General features: G+C 49.6%; 3 protein-coding genes across 6 annotated transcripts in view; 2 read left to right on the top strand and 1 right to left on the bottom strand.

Moving 5' to 3' along the window:
• Positions 1 to 1,660, top strand: part of DDX42 (DEAD-box helicase 42) — a 37,144-nt gene extending 35,484 nt beyond the window's left edge. For all 4 annotated transcript variants that reach the window (XM_049114598.1, XM_025436557.3, XM_025436558.3 and 1 more), the window contains one exon: positions 78 to 1,660. In XM_049114598.1, coding sequence (XP_048970555.1) covers positions 78 to 767 — 690 coding nt within the window. In that variant the 3' untranslated portion in view covers positions 768 to 1,660. The remainder of the gene's footprint in view (positions 1 to 77) is intronic.
• A 109-nt stretch (positions 1,661 to 1,769) lies between these two features.
• Positions 1,770 to 10,283, bottom strand: FTSJ3 (FtsJ RNA 2'-O-methyltransferase 3). Its single transcript, XM_025436560.3, has 20 exons — positions 10,079 to 10,283; positions 9,803 to 9,908; positions 9,500 to 9,546; positions 9,295 to 9,374; positions 8,756 to 8,855; positions 8,468 to 8,662; positions 8,281 to 8,396; positions 8,058 to 8,162; positions 7,870 to 7,970; positions 7,565 to 7,645; positions 7,332 to 7,481; positions 7,060 to 7,195; positions 3,997 to 4,175; positions 3,754 to 3,871; positions 3,408 to 3,673; positions 3,065 to 3,150; positions 2,880 to 2,979; positions 2,610 to 2,793; positions 2,435 to 2,529; positions 1,770 to 2,352 (listed from the first exon to the last, which is right to left on the bottom strand). Exons 1-20 carry the CDS (start codon positions 10,143 to 10,145, stop codon positions 2,160 to 2,162), a joined length of 2,505 nt encoding a protein of 834 aa, XP_025292345.1. The 5' UTR covers positions 10,146 to 10,283; the 3' UTR covers positions 1,770 to 2,159.
• A 290-nt stretch (positions 10,284 to 10,573) lies between these two features.
• On the top strand, positions 10,574 to 14,765 carry PSMC5 (proteasome 26S subunit, ATPase 5). Its single transcript, XM_025436571.3, has 12 exons — positions 10,574 to 10,687; positions 11,138 to 11,209; positions 12,250 to 12,319; positions 12,643 to 12,740; positions 12,911 to 12,967; positions 13,044 to 13,274; positions 13,587 to 13,713; positions 13,812 to 14,002; positions 14,090 to 14,188; positions 14,268 to 14,378; positions 14,471 to 14,557; positions 14,657 to 14,765. Exons 1-12 carry the CDS (start codon positions 10,664 to 10,666, stop codon positions 14,708 to 14,710), a joined length of 1,221 nt encoding a protein of 406 aa, XP_025292356.1. The 5' UTR covers positions 10,574 to 10,663; the 3' UTR covers positions 14,711 to 14,765.
• Position 14,766: the final 1 nt, after the last annotated feature.

Raw genomic sequence — 14,766 nt, 5'->3', positions numbered from 1 at the left:
GTATCTTTTCAGTGCCAAGCCTAACACATCCAGGCTTCTGGAACCTACTATCTTATTTCTTGTTGTCTTTGTTTTAGTCACAGTACAAGAGTCACTTTGTTGCAGCCAGCTTAAGCAACCAGAAGGCTGGAAGCTCTGCTGCTGGGGCAAGTGGATGGACGAGTGCAGGGAGCTTGAATTCCGTTCCAACTAATTCAGCCCAACAGGGCCATAGCAGTCCAGACAGCCCTATTGCTAGTGCCGCCAAAGGCATCCCAGGCTTTGGCAATACTGCGAGCCTCAGCAGTGCTCCAGTGACCTACCCTTCTGCTGGAGCCCAGGGAGTCAACAATACAGCTTCAGGGAATAACAACCGCGAAGGCCCTGGGGGAGGCAATGGGAAGAGAGAGCGATATACTGAGAACCGGGGTGGCAGCCGTCATGGTCATGGAGAGAGTGGCAATCGGCATGGCGACAGTCCACGCCACGGAGATGGTGGTCGCCATGGAGATGGATACCGCTACCCGGAAAGTAGCAGCCGTCATGCTGATGGTCACCGTCATGGAGAGAATAGGCATGGAGGAGGTGGAAGCCGACATGCAGAGAGCCGAGGTGCAAACGATGGTCGGAATGGTGAAAGCAGGAAAGAGAGTTGTAATCGTGAGAGCAAGGTGGACCCCAAGGTGGACAGCAAGATGGACAAGATGGACAGCAAGACAGATAAGACAGCTGATGGTTTTGCTGTCCCTGAGCCACCCAAGCGCAAGAAAAGTCGATGGGACAGTTAGAGGGTATGTGCTAAAGTGTGAAATAAATGGTCTTTAATTTTATTTTTAGAAAGATTTTTGGTAACTAGGTGTCTCAGGGCTGGGTTGGGGCCCAAGGTGTAAGGACCCCCTGCCCTTAGTGGATAGCTGGAGCTGGAGACATTACCCCTTCATCTGGATCAATTTTCAGATGTCTTGTTGGGAAGCCACTTTGGTCCTTGGAAGCAGTCAAGAGCTGGGAACCTTCTTTTGGGCTCTGGGTGAGTTGTCATGAAGGTCAGTTTGAGGATACCTTGGGAGAATGGGCCTTCTAGGGCACAAAACTCACTCTAGTTTATATTATATGTAGCGTATATTTTTTACTAAATTGTCACCTTACAAACATCTACAAGTAAAATTTCTTTTCTTAGCTGTGTGGCCAGGCAGTCTGCTTTTTACGAGTTGGCTTTTTGCAAATCCAACCCACTGAAGTGTTTGTTAGCGATTTGGGGAAGCATTTTGGTGCTTCTAGACTTTGCAGGGAAGGGAAGTGTCTTAAGTGGGAGTCCATGCTCAGGTTCCCAGCCAGGTTTGTATCCAGTCCTGAGACAGGAAGCAGCAGCCTGCAGACCCAGAGAGCCTCTCTCCTGAAGAGGAAGATGATCCTGGAAACAAGACTGTTCCAGGTCTGAAGTGTTGCTGAATTTAAAAACAAAAACTCGACAGCTTTTAAAGTGTCTTCTATTTCACTGTATTTTTTTTTAACTTGCCACAATGGTAGAAAAATCTTTTGCTGAAATGATTTTGATGATTTTTGTTCTCTATCTTGTTTATAAAAGGAAAATATACATACTTCGAATTTTGTGACTTTGTGAAGGTTTCTTTAAGATGTGCATTCCTTTCTGCTTGCTCTAGTAAATGTTTTACTACTGGGACCTGTGGATTGTTTGTCATTTCTGCTTCACAGTAAGTACATACTAAATATACAGTGCAGCACATGGTGTGAACGCCCAAATGTCTCAGCACTCAGTGGGAACTAAAATGTCAGAAAAGACATTACCCTGGTTTTATTCAGATAACAGAAGAGGCTGCAGGGAAGACTCAAGAGGCCCACTTGCCCAGTAGTAGAGTGAATGCCACTCCAACACTGACCTTCCCCTTAGGACTTACAAAAAGGTTGGACTGTTTTAGTACTCCACAATCCTAATGGAAGAGCTTGGGGGGTCCGTTACAGCACCAACAGGAGATGTCCGAGGCCTTGCTTCAGGTGGGAGAACATCTTCCCTTACCACTCAGGACCTCTGGGAGCGTTCTAAGCGTTGCACCTGTCTTTCCAGCGGACTGATGCCAGCGAGTCTATAGCTGGTAGTGGGAAGCCAGAATCGCACCTCCGTGTCCTCACATGGTCTCCTCAGAGGCCCTTGGTGGCTCTGCTCACTTCCGTCTGTGTTTTTTCTTCTGTTCTTTCCTTTGCTGTGCTCTTTGGTCCTTCTTCATCCTTGAGTCTACCACCTTGAAATGACCTCTGACCCCAGCTGGCCTGCGCACTTTGCGACCCACGCCTTTTTTGGCTACTACATAGGTGACCTGGCGTTTCTCCTTGCCAAGCCCAGCCTTCTTATAGAGACTGTAAAAGGAAGGAACAGATTAGAGGCTTTGGCCACCCTCTTTAAGTCCACATACCTTTGTGGGTGAGCCCTCTACATTACCTCCGAAGCTGAGCCACCTTCTCACGTTCAGAGATGTCCACGGTATTCACCACAGCCTCTGCCTTCTTCTTGGTTTGCTCCAGCTTCTTCAGCATCTGCCAGGGGACCTCAGTCAAGCAGGCCTCTTCCCCACTCCCACCCCTGCACCCAGACATCAGGCAGCCCCACTCTTTACCCTCCGTTTCTTTCTGGCCTTTGCCTCCGCTACTTTCTTGATGGGACGCGCATTTATCTCCCTCCACCGTCGGCGGTAGTGTTCGATGTCCTTCTTGTCAATAGGCAGTTGCCGAATCCTGTGCTGCTTTTCCTCCTGCACAAACCACTCAGGAAGCTCCCCTTCCTCCTCGTTAAATGTATACCTAGCCAGAGAAGAAAACAACCCTGAAAGGACTCCCTTACCCACTCTCCTCCAGGGCCACTCGTCATGATTTCCCAGCTCCCTTACCTGCTGAAGGAGTCATCTATGAGGTCTCTCTTAGCCTTTTTGGAAGAGGCAATGATAGCACCTAGGGCAAGGCCTTCAGGGTCTAGTATCTGATGTTTCACTAGAGAAAAAAGGGCAAGTCAAAGCTCCATTCCCAACACCGAAACTTCCCATCGCCTCCCCTTTTACAAAGGTGCAGGGCTCACCTGGGTCTCCAATAGGCACAATCTCAAACCCGTCATCATCGGACTTAAGCCCATGGCTTCGCTTCTTCCCGTGCTTTGGTTCCCAACTGCAGGTGGGACAGTTGACCATGTCACTGTTCCACTATTCCCTAGACCCACTCCTGCCTCACCTCAACCCCACTTCTTACTGAAAACCTAAACTTCCCAAAAGGCCCCCCCCCCAAGCTGTACTGTAGACCCCTTACGTCAAAATAATCCATATTTTTTTAAACTCGCTCTCTACAAAGTGGAAACCCGCAAAAGTGGAGAAATGGTCAGAATGGCAGCTTCTTCATTCCTTCTCCCATCAGCTGCAGCCACTCACCGCTCTCCATCACTGCTGCTGCTATCATCACTGTCTGAGCTGTCATCTCTTTCCCTGCCAGTCCTAGGGACAGTCTTGGCCTCTACTGGAGCCTCTGCCCCCTTAGGGTCCTCATCCTGGCACTGGGAGGTTTTCTTCTCACTCTTCAAACTGGAAGATGGTGGTGGCAGCTGCTGTTGCCCCTTCCGACGGCTCTCATACAAAAGCTGGGCCTGACTGATCTCCAGGGCCTCATCAGCATCATCCTCAATCCCACTAAAGCCATCCTGTCAGAGGAGGAACATTCAGCTACCCTTCTCCCAGGGCATACTAAGTCCCTGTGTCTGGGCCCCCAACCTTCTCTTACCTTAGAGAACCACAGACTGGCTTGTTCTTCTTGCAGTACTGTCTTTTCCTCCAGTGGCACCAGCAGTGGATTCTCTTCCTCTTCCTCCTCTTTATCATCATCTTCACCAAATCGTACACTGCAAATCCAAGGAAAATGGGTGGAAGCTTGAGGTACTTGTTCTCTGACTCCCTCTGGTGACCCCTGGGTACCCACATTGAGTGTCAACACTCCCTCCTGCACAAACCGCCCCTCCCCCCTTACCGCTTTTGATCCTTTAGATGCCGTGATCCTCCAACTCCTGCCAGCTCCTCTGGATCCAGGTCGCTATCCAAAGATGTGTCATCATCTTCAACGTCGGATACATAGATGTCATCTCTTGGCAGATCCGACAAAAATGTGTCGGCAGCACTCATATCCCCTTGCGTTACCTCCTCTAATAACTAGAGTTTGACAAAGAAAGAGATCAAGGGTATTTATGAGGAACATGCTGCTTTTCTCCTGTTATCTTAGCAACACTTGAGAATACACTGGCAAATACAGGAAGTGAAGGGGCTAAGTGGTTTTTTTTGTTTGTTTGTTTGTTTTTAATTTATTCATGATAGAGAGAGGCAGAGACACAGGAGGGAGAAGCAGGCTCCATGCCGGGAGCCTGACGCAGGACTTGATCCCGGGACTCCAGGATCGTGCCCTGGGCCAAAGGCAGGCGCTAAACCGCTGAGCCACCCAGGGATCCCCAGCTAAGTGTTTAAAACATCCCATTCTAGGGGCACTGGGGTGGCTCAGTTGGCTGGCCAACCGACTCTTGGTTTTGACTCAAGTCATGATCCCAGGGGGTAAGATTGGGCTCCATGTTCAGAAGGGAGTCGGCTTTAAGATTTTCTCCCTCCACCCAAGGGCATAAGTGCTCTGGCTTTCTAAAATAATAATTATATCTTTTAAAAGATTTTTATTTGAGAGAGAAAGAAAATGAGGGGGTGGGGAGGAGACTCCCCTGCCAAACAGGAAGCCTGATGTGAGGCTAAATCCCAGAACTCTGGGATCATGACCTGAGCTGAAGACAGACATTTAACAGAGTCAGATGCCCCAAAATAAAAAATCTTTGGGGGAGGGGAAAAAAAGGCAACACATCTCATTCTTAGCCCAGGTCACTGATCTATCCCACTTGGCTGTCTCTTCTTCAATGGTAGCAGAAATAGGTTTACAGAAAAGCACCCAAGGCCTATATACCATCACTTTTTAAATACTCTAATAGACACATTTTTCTTAAAAAAAAAAAAAAAAAAAAAAAAAAAATTAGGACAGCCTGGGTAGCTCAGCAGTTTAGTACCACCTTCGGTTCCAAGTTGGGCTCCCTTCATGGAGCCTGCCTATGTGTGTGTCTCTCGTGAATAAATAAATAAGATCTTAAAAATTTATTTAACAAGCACATCACCAAAAAAAACAAAAAAGTCACCTTCTGAGAATAATCTACAAACTTTGTTTCCACTGAATAAAGGAACCCAGGCAACACACATCTAACAATAATTACTTCACTTACAAACTGTCAACCTTTAAGTTTATTTTTTTTTAAAGATTTTTTTTTAATTTATTTATTCATGATAGTCACACACAGAGAGAGAAGAGAGAGAGAGGCAGAGACACAGGCAGAGGGAGAAGCAGGCTCCATGCAGGGAGCCCGACGTGGGATTCGATCCGGGGTCTCCAGGATCGCGCCCTGGGCCAAAGGCAAGCGCCAAACCGCTGCGCCACCCAGGGATCCCAACCTTTAAGTTTATTAAGACTATTTATTTGGGGCACCTGGATAGCTCAGTGGCTGAGCATCTGCTTTTGGCTCAGGTTGTGGTCCTGTGGTCCTGCGGTCCTGGGATCAAATCCCACATCAGGCTCTCCAAAGGGAGCCTGCTTCTCCCTCTGCCTGTTTGTCTCATGAATAAATAAAATCTTTAAAAAATTTTATTTGAAAGAGAAAACACAAGCAGACAAGGGAGCAGAGGGAGTGACAGACTCCCTGCTGAGCAGGGATCCAGATGTGGGGCTCAATCCCAGGACCCCGAGGATCATGACCTGAGCCAAAGGCACTTAACTGATTGTGCCACCCAAGCACTCCCCCCAATTTTTTTTTTAAAGATTATTTATTTATTTATTCATGAGAGACAGGGAGAGAGAGAGGCAGGCTCCATGTAGGGAGCCCGACGTGGGACTCAATCCTGGGTCTCCAGGATCAGGAGCTGAAGGTGGTGCTAAACAACTGAGCCACCCGGGCTGCCCTAATATTTATTTTTCTAATGGCAAAGCTAGCAATTAGTTCTTGAGAATTCACTACATTACCAAGGATTACACCTATACCCTCTTTTCTTTTTTCATTCCTACAAAAGCCCTAGTAGATTGGTAGGGTTTTTTGTTTTTGTTTTGTTTAAGATTTTATTTATTCATGAGAGAGAGAGGCAGAGACATAGGCAGAAGGAGAAGCAGGCTCCATGCAGGGAGCCCGATGTGGGACTTGATCCTGGGACTCCAGGATCACGCCCTGGGCCGAAGGCAGATGCTCAACCACTGAGCCACCCAGGGATCCCTAGTAGGTAGGTTCTATTTTTTTTTTTTTTTTTTTTTTTTACAGAGAAGAAAACTAAGTCAAGGGGCACGTGGGTGGCTCAGTGTTTTGAGCATCTGCCTTTGGCGAAAGTCATGATGCGGGGGGGTGGTCCTGGGATCAAGTCCTGTATCAGGCTCCCTGTGAGGAGCCTGCTTCTCCCTATGTCCTATGTCTCTGCCTGTGTGTCTCTGATGAATAAATAAATAAGATCTAAAAAAAGAAAAAATTAAGGCAAAACATAAGTGGTAGTCTTCTGTAGAACCACTGTGCTCTCTCTCCTATACTTCTAACAAAAAGGACCTGGTTTTCCATTCCCACAGAAGCCACAAAAATTCATTTTCCTTGTTAATGCTGCTTTAATCAAGAAAAGCAGCCTATGGCAGCCTGGTGCTAACTTGGTCTCTGTAACCTGAAGATCTCTCTAAAGGAAACCCTGCATCACACATCCCGGCCCCTCTGGCTGCATCTACTAGAATATCAGCTTCTTGCAGAGTGCTCCTTGGTTCTACTATTCTAGGTTCTGCAACAAAACTTCAAAGCACGCTAGTCGTCCTGGCCTCTCAGGCACAAAGTCCACTCTCCTCTCAAGGAGTCACCTCTCCTCTTATGCGCGAACACAGCAACTGTGAGCCAGATCCATTCAGTGCACTTCAGCGCCATCCAACGCAATGCCTGCCATGTCCAAATCTCCAAGCAGGTGGTCCCGTCTCCATCTGCCCTAATCCCCTCACCTGGTGACCCCGGATGGTACGCAGAGAGAACATGCCGGTCTCCCCCTCATCTGCTATAGACACCCCAGGAAGATCCATCTTCAGCTCCACACGTTCCCGCTGTTTCCTCTGCTCACGCAGCAGCTTCTTTTTCTTCCTGCGTGGACAATGTGAGGGATTCAACCGGGCCCAGCTCTAAAGATTCCCCATCCATGCCTTCCCCCTCTTCCCCATATTCATACAGCAAGGGCCTCTGCGGTGAGGTTCCCCAAGCTCCTCCCCACTCCTCTCACCTCTTTAATTCTGCTACCTCCTGGGCCTTCATCTCTGCCAGGGTCCGGTTTAATTGTTCTTCCTCCTCCTCCTCTTTAGAGGGCTGCCTCCCAGTCCCGGCCTCAGACTCTTCACCCTCCTCCTCCTCCTCTTCCTCTCCTGAACTGAGGCTGACAAAACAGTACAAGCACCTTGGTTATTTCCTCACACAATCCCCCAGCCCCCACCTACCCTAGTTCCATTCCTTCCTTACCTGATGTCCAGTGCCTTTGCTTGCTCTTTCAGCTTCTTGGCCACATATCGCCGGAGCTTTGTTCTCCAGTTCAGTAGGGACCTGTCCCAGAAATATAATGACTAATCTTACCATTTCCTTCTTTGTCCTTGTCCCCTTTTTAGGCCCCCACCTCAAATCTCTAGCACAGTAGCATGTGTGTCCCAAGATCCAACACTATATGAATTCCTCAAATTGTCCCCTCAAGAAAAAAAAAGCTGCTGCATCTTCAAAGGCCTTTCCCTGCCCTCGGGGCTCCTAGCTCTGTGCCCATCCCAACTGCATACCTAAGCTCCTTGCGCCCTAGCACTTTGATATCCTGACAGCATGCCCAGATATCCTCAGTGGTAGCTGGATGCTGTGCCAACTCTTCATCATCCAGGGAGATCTGTTTGGGAGGAAGGAAACAAGTCAGGGAAATTTTTATGGACATGTTTCTGGCGCTTCCCTATACCCCTCAGATCTGACGACTCACTTCGCTGGCTTTGGAGAGGAAATCAACGGGGTTGGCAGCTCGGAGGAAGTCAGTGACTGAAGCACGGTGATAGAGCGTGAGATCACCCTCAGCATAGCCTTCAGCCTTACAGAGAAAAAGAATGAAGGTTGAAAATTCCCTTCTAAAATGTCTATAGGACCCACCAGACCCAACTTCCCCCCAGACTCCAGGACTGGAGAGTGGCCCCATTCCCCAAACCCACCTTTGGCTTTTTCTTAGTCACCAATTCAGTAACAGTCTTGGCCTGAACTTCAATCTCCTTGAAGGCAAATTTGGGATCAAAGAACTTACTGTCAACCTTGTCAGGAGCCAGGAATCCTAAAGCGATAGGATATGTAAGAAAGCGTACTTTGGTAAAAGCTGCTAAGAAACAAAAAAATGATGCCCACCCTGGCAAACTACAAAGATCTCCGCAGATTCATGGCGAGAGGCTTGGGGCTTAGTGGCCTGGACACGGTGAAAGAGCTGCTGGAAGATCCACAGTAGGGGCTGATAGTCACGGGAACGAAAAACCTTTGTGATGAAGCAGCCACCACGGGCCAGAAAATCACAAGCCAAACGTAGAGCCATCAGTGTCAAATGGGCTGTGGGAGAGAAACAATTAGCTGAGGACCTCTGCAGCCTGAGAGAGCATGCCTACCTCCACCCTCATCTCCATGTCCCCCTACTCCCAGCACCTTGTGAGTAAGCATCATGGACCCAGCTAGCCCCAACATTGGGGGCCCCATCGTTGAGCACAACATCAACTTTCCAGGTCTTCAGTTCCTTTCTCAGGGCCTTCAGACAAAACAAAACAAAACAATTATACCAACAGAAATACAAAAATGGCTATGAATGCAATTCCTCATTCAGCCATTTGTCCACCCAATCATTTACTGAATAGCCTGCATTTGGCCAAATCCTGTGCCAGGTACATAATGATTAAGCAACAACAACAAAATTGCATTTATCTTCACAGAGCTTACAGTCTACTTGCAAGCCCAAAGAAAAGATTTCAACAACATCACTGCTCTTCTTCCAAACACCTCACCCCTGACTTAAAAAAGCCTGGACTGAAGACTAAGCTGTATCATAAGCCTTGTCATATAGATCCTACAGGCACTGCTTAAGATGTGTTAAACAGAAAAGGCTTGCCTTTAGAGAACTTGGGATGGCGAGACAGACAAACTTGGGTGTCTCCAAAGAAAGGACGCAGAAAAAGAGCGATTCCTGTTACCTGCCTACAGCGTTCTGTTGTGATGTCCTCCTGGAGTGTCACCACATTGGGAAGAGGCTTGATTGGAACCAGGTCCACTCCTGCAATAAATCAGGTCAGAAAGTTACAAAGGGATGCCCTAAGCAAGGAGAAAGGAAATGCAGAACACAATTAGTATCTCATTCTCCCACCCCTTTACCACTCAGGGGGCCCATCCGTTACTCACCCACAATAAGGCTGGATACAGGCATAAACTTAGCAGCCACCTGCAGCCTAGAAAAGAGTAATGCCGACTACAATAACTCAAGACTACAATAACTCAAGACCGTTCCTCCCCCTCCCTTGGCAATAGGCTCTCTCACCGCGTGCCTTAAGAGGCGCTACCAAGTGCAGTGCCCCGACCTACGTCTAGGAAAAGCATGAGACTGGTATTGCCGTATCCCTCCCGCCCCCCAGTGCCACTCCAAGTCCTCCACGGCCGGGACCCTCAACGCAGCCACAAAGAGCCGCAGGTGCCGGGTGTACCCACCATCCCCCGGGCGCAGCACACAGGTCCAGCAAGGCTCGTGCTTTCTGCAGGAACTGAAAACGGCGATTCAACTGGATCAGCTTGAAAGCAGAGCGGGAGCGGTAACCTGGGGGCACCGACAAAATGTTAAACTCGGCGGGGGGCTTTCCCAGGGAGATTTCTGCGACTTCACAACCCACCACCCCGTCTACAGAACGGAAACTCAGTATTCGGAAAGGTGGGAGAGAATCGAAAACGTCTCTCCTTAGCTCGCAGACAGCGCGGACCCTGACTCACCGGTCTCCTTCGCCAAGTGATAGAACTTGTCCCGCCGGCTCTTCCCGACTTTGCCCTTCTTGCCCATAGTGGAACGGGAGGACTGTCACTTAACCTGGGGACAGAAAAATTGAAACGCCGCTTTCCGTCCCCCACTTGTCTCTGCAAGCACGGGGAATCTCTGCCTTTTTCACCACTCTAAGAGAGGCACGTGGGGGGCAGCACACGTACTTCCGTTTCCGCTTGCGTCGCTTGCGTCTCCGGCTCCAAGTTTCCGCCATTTTGAGCGTGGCCGAAAAGTTTTCTTTATGTCCTTAAGTATTGCAAGTTGGAAGTTGGGACCAGGTGAGCGGATTACCTGATCTAAAACTGAGTTCCTAGAGAGCAACATTTAGGAGTTCCGTGGCCTCCTCATCCCTTTCCAAGCTCCTGACCTCGCGTAGCCACCTTCTCATCATGGCCTCTGTTTTTGTAGTCGTCGCGACGCACACCCCGCCCATTGACCCGGAATTCTTCTCTGTCAGGGTCGCCGGGCCCCAAGCCCCTATTTTTGCGCCTGCGCGCCAAGGTGGCTCGGATGCCGGCGGCCGCCGTGGGTGAGAGAAGATGGCGCTTGACGGGCCGGAGCAGGTACGGCGGCTGCGGTGGCCGGGTGGGGACGGGGCCTCGATGCGAAGCAGGCGCGATCCGAGGTGGGCAGACGGCCGAGGCAAGGGGGTCGGGTGGGTTGGGTGGGTGGACCAATCCAGACTGGGCCCTGCGCGGGACCGGATCTGCTGTGTCAGCGCCGCCCGCGGCGGGTCAGAGCAGGGCCGGGAGAGAAAGACCCGGGGGAAGCGGAGCGAATGAGGGGAAGATGGCTCGGTACAAAGCGCTCTCGTGCATGTTGTCCCTTGATCCTCCTGAAAGTCTTACGAGGTAGGCGGCATTCTCCTTCTGCTTCGAGTTTAGTCGCGGGGAAGTGGAGGGTTCTAAAGAGATGACTGAGGAATTCAACCCAAATCCCATTCCTCCAAAGTCCAGGCTTTTTTCCCTTGCATTTTGGGGGTTGGGGGGCTAATAATTACCCTGTGTCTTCAGATGGAGCTGGAAGAGGGGAAGGCAGGCAGTGGACTCCGCCAATATTATCTGTCCAAGATCGAAGAACTCCAGGTGAGGATGGACTACAGAGGCAGCTAGGAGGGGATGAGGGACTGGAGTATGTTTATATAAACCCACGTAGTCCGCTGGGGGCGCAGTGGAAGAAGTAACTGGTCAAGGATAGGAGTATATGAAGTTAAGTTTCTTGTTTCTCTCACTTCCCACCCTTTGAAGGTAATCAGTATACACGGTTTATTACACATCGTTGGCTGTCAGATTTTGACGTAAGAGGTACTCTTTGCCAAGTACTATTCCTTTTAGAAGTTTGAATTGAGGGTTTCTTATAAAAGGTAACGCGGAGGCTGGGATGAGACGTAGCACACGGGCTGGGACAGGGTGAGAGCGAGAAGGGAGACCGAACCTCCCAGTTGGGATAATGCGGACCCCATGGGACTGAATAAAAGGAGTTGGGCCACCCAGTGCCCTAGCCTGAAGAGGGGGCAGGGACCGTAGCAATAAGGGAAATATACACACTGGATGAAAGAAAGTCACAAGGACGGTTTCTGAACTCCTGGCGTATTTGCAGCTTTCATATTCGGTCTATGATTTTTGAAGTGCCTTTACATGGGATTTCCTTTGTTCTTCACAATAGTCCTGAGAAGAGGCAGGGTAGGGGACGCTAGATCTACTTCCAGTTTGGTAACATCATGACTTTTTTTTTTTTTAACATCGTGACCTTTTAAATGGTTTCCCTTAGCTTTAGCTACCTGTTAGTTGGCAGCGGTGGGCTTAGAACTTAGGCTTTGGACTCAGTGATGTTCCCACTCTACCATGTTATTTTCTTGCAAGGAGTTGACTATGTGAGGCAGCTGTGACTTTTATCAGGGCTTGCTATTCCTGGTCCAGTATTAGGGCAACTAGTCTTTTTTCATGGCTGCTCTAGGCCCCAGAGGGACTCCTGGAGGAAAGGATAGTCTTTAAGATCATATCGGACAGTCTGGAACGTGCAGGTGGCCCCGTGCTCTTCTGTCACTTAGCTCGTACCAGCCTGTGAGGATCTTGGCCAAGACCATAACCTCTTGTTGTTTTCTGCTGTTTCTTGTCCTCCGTAGTTGATTGTAAACGATAAGAGCCAAAATCTCCGGAGGCTGCAGGCACAGAGGAATGAGCTTAATGCAAAAGGTGAGAAGGGAAAGATGGGAAGGCTGCATTTGGCCAGTCTGTCCAAGGTCTGTCTGAATCTGCCTAAATTGAGACTTGAGACTTCATGTTTGGTGCTTATTGTTTCTCGTATAGTCCAAGGTTACACTTTACACCGTTACGTAGTTACGGGCAGGGACCGCATGCCTCTCCCCATTGTAACCCCTTTAGAAATTAAATTCTGACTTTATTTTTGTGGTCTTCTAAAACTTCAAATTGGTGCTTAATTCATGCCTGTCAAATGGAGTCGTGAGAGAAAGGACACTGAAGAAGGTGGGTGACCCCTATGTCTGTTTCCCATCCAGTTCGCCTATTGCGGGAAGAACTACAGCTGCTGCAGGAACAGGGCTCTTATGTGGGGGAAGTAGTCCGGGCCATGGATAAGAAAAAAGTGTTGGTTAAGGTAAAAGCACGATTGACCCCCAGGGAGCAGCCCAAAGCCCAACGCATTCCCACACCTGTGTGTGTAGCATTGCCAAGACACTCTTCTATTATTTTAGGACTCCTGGGTCTTCCTGGGCGAGGTGGGTAGTTTGGTTGTTGTCAGGAAAGGTCACGAACCCGTTTCTGTAGGTGCATCCTGAAGGCAAGTTTGTCGTAGATGTGGACAAGAACATCGACATCAATGATGTGAGTGCTGCAGGTGAGGTGGGAGGTTGGGCTCAGCTCTTAGCACACTACCTCCTAAAACTCTTCTCTTACCCAGGTGACACCCAATTGCCGGGTGGCTCTAAGAAATGACAGCTACACTCTGCACAAGATCTTACCCAACAAGGTAGACCCACTGGTATCACTGATGATGGTGGAGAAGGTGCCAGATTCAACCTATGAGATGATCGGTGGATTAGACAAGCAGATAAAGGAGATCAAAGAAGTAATTGAGCTGCCTGTCAAGCATCCTGAGCTCTTTGAAGCACTGGGCATTGCACAGCCCAAGGTGAGAAGCAAGATTTCTATGGAAGGGTCATGCTGTTACTGGCACGTCCTGCCCTTGCCAAAGTGAGTACAGGGCTCAGGGGAGGTGTCTGGACCCCCACTTAATGCTGGCCCTCCCCATGGAAGAGGGGCTGGAGAATGCAGCCAGGGCACTGAGGTAGTTCAGAAAGCAGCACTAGAAAGGACCTTGACGTTCATGATTTATACCCCTGGTATCTAGCACGGGATCTAGCCCAGGGTCAACACCCAGTAAATGTTCACGGAGTGTAATGTGGGGATGGCTTCTGCCCTGAGTTCTGCTGTTTCTCTCTAGGGGGTGCTGCTGTATGGACCCCCCGGCACTGGGAAGACACTGTTGGCCCGGGCGGTGGCTCATCATACAGACTGTACCTTTATTCGGGTTTCTGGTTCCGAGTTGGTACAGAAATTCATTGGGGAAGGTAACTATGGCTAGAAACAATAAAACCAAGAAGTGACTGGGTGGAGGTGAGGGTAGGGAGCTCATTGCCTTCTTAACGCCAGCTTGGCCTCTGCACAGGGGCAAGAATGGTGAGGGAACTATTTGTCATGGCACGAGAACACGCTCCATCGATCATCTTCATGGATGAAATTGATTCCATTGGCTCCTCACGGCTGGAAGGGGGTTCTGGAGGGGATAGTGAGGTACAGCGGACAATGCTGGAGTTGCTCAACCAGTTGGATGGCTTTGAGGCCACCAAGAATATCAAGGTAATGTGGCATCTAAGGGAAGATCCTGGGTGAGGTACAGCCCGAGGCAGGGTTTGGCCGGAGCCACCACCCGCCTTTTCCATTCAGGTTATCATGGCTACTAATAGGATTGACATCCTGGACTCAGCGCTGCTTCGCCCTGGGCGCATCGACAGAAAAATTGAATTCCCACCCCCCAATGAGGAGGTTGGTGAGGGGCAGAGCAGGGAATGGCTCTGGCTGTGGGAGTAGACCACAGGGCTCAGGCTTCTCCTCTCCTTTCTAGGCCCGGCTGGACATTTTAAAGATTCATTCTCGGAAAATGAACCTGACCCGGGGGATCAACCTGCGGAAAATTGCTGAGCTCATGCCTGGAGCCTCAGGGGCTGAAGTGAAGGTAATCAGGGAGCCCAAGGAAAAGGGGGCAGAGGTGGAAAGCTGTGGGGTCAAGGGCACAGCCACAGTGCCTGACTTCCTTTCTCTGCTCAGGGTGTGTGCACCGAAGCCGGCATGTATGCCCTGCGGGAGCGGCGAGTCCATGTCACCCAGGAGGACTTTGAGATGGCCGTAGCCAAGGTAGAGGCCTCCACCTTTCTGCTTTGCTGACGGCATCTCGAGCAGGGGGGACAGAGGGTGTGTTCATTCTGTTGGTAACTTCATGCTTTCTCTCTCCAGGTCATGCAGAAGGATAGTGAGAAAAATATGTCTATCAAGAAGCTATGGAAGTAAGGTGCTTGTCTTTTGTGTGGATCCCTCAAATAAAGCTCTGCAGGACAAGCCTTAAG

This window comes from Canis lupus, chromosome 9 (assembly GCF_003254725.2).
Source record: "Canis lupus dingo isolate Sandy chromosome 9, ASM325472v2, whole genome shotgun sequence".
Classification (NCBI taxonomy): domain Eukaryota; kingdom Metazoa; phylum Chordata; class Mammalia; order Carnivora; family Canidae; genus Canis; species Canis lupus.
The sequence above is the reverse complement of the archived record's forward strand: the minus strand, read 5'-3'. Positions and strand labels throughout refer to the sequence as shown.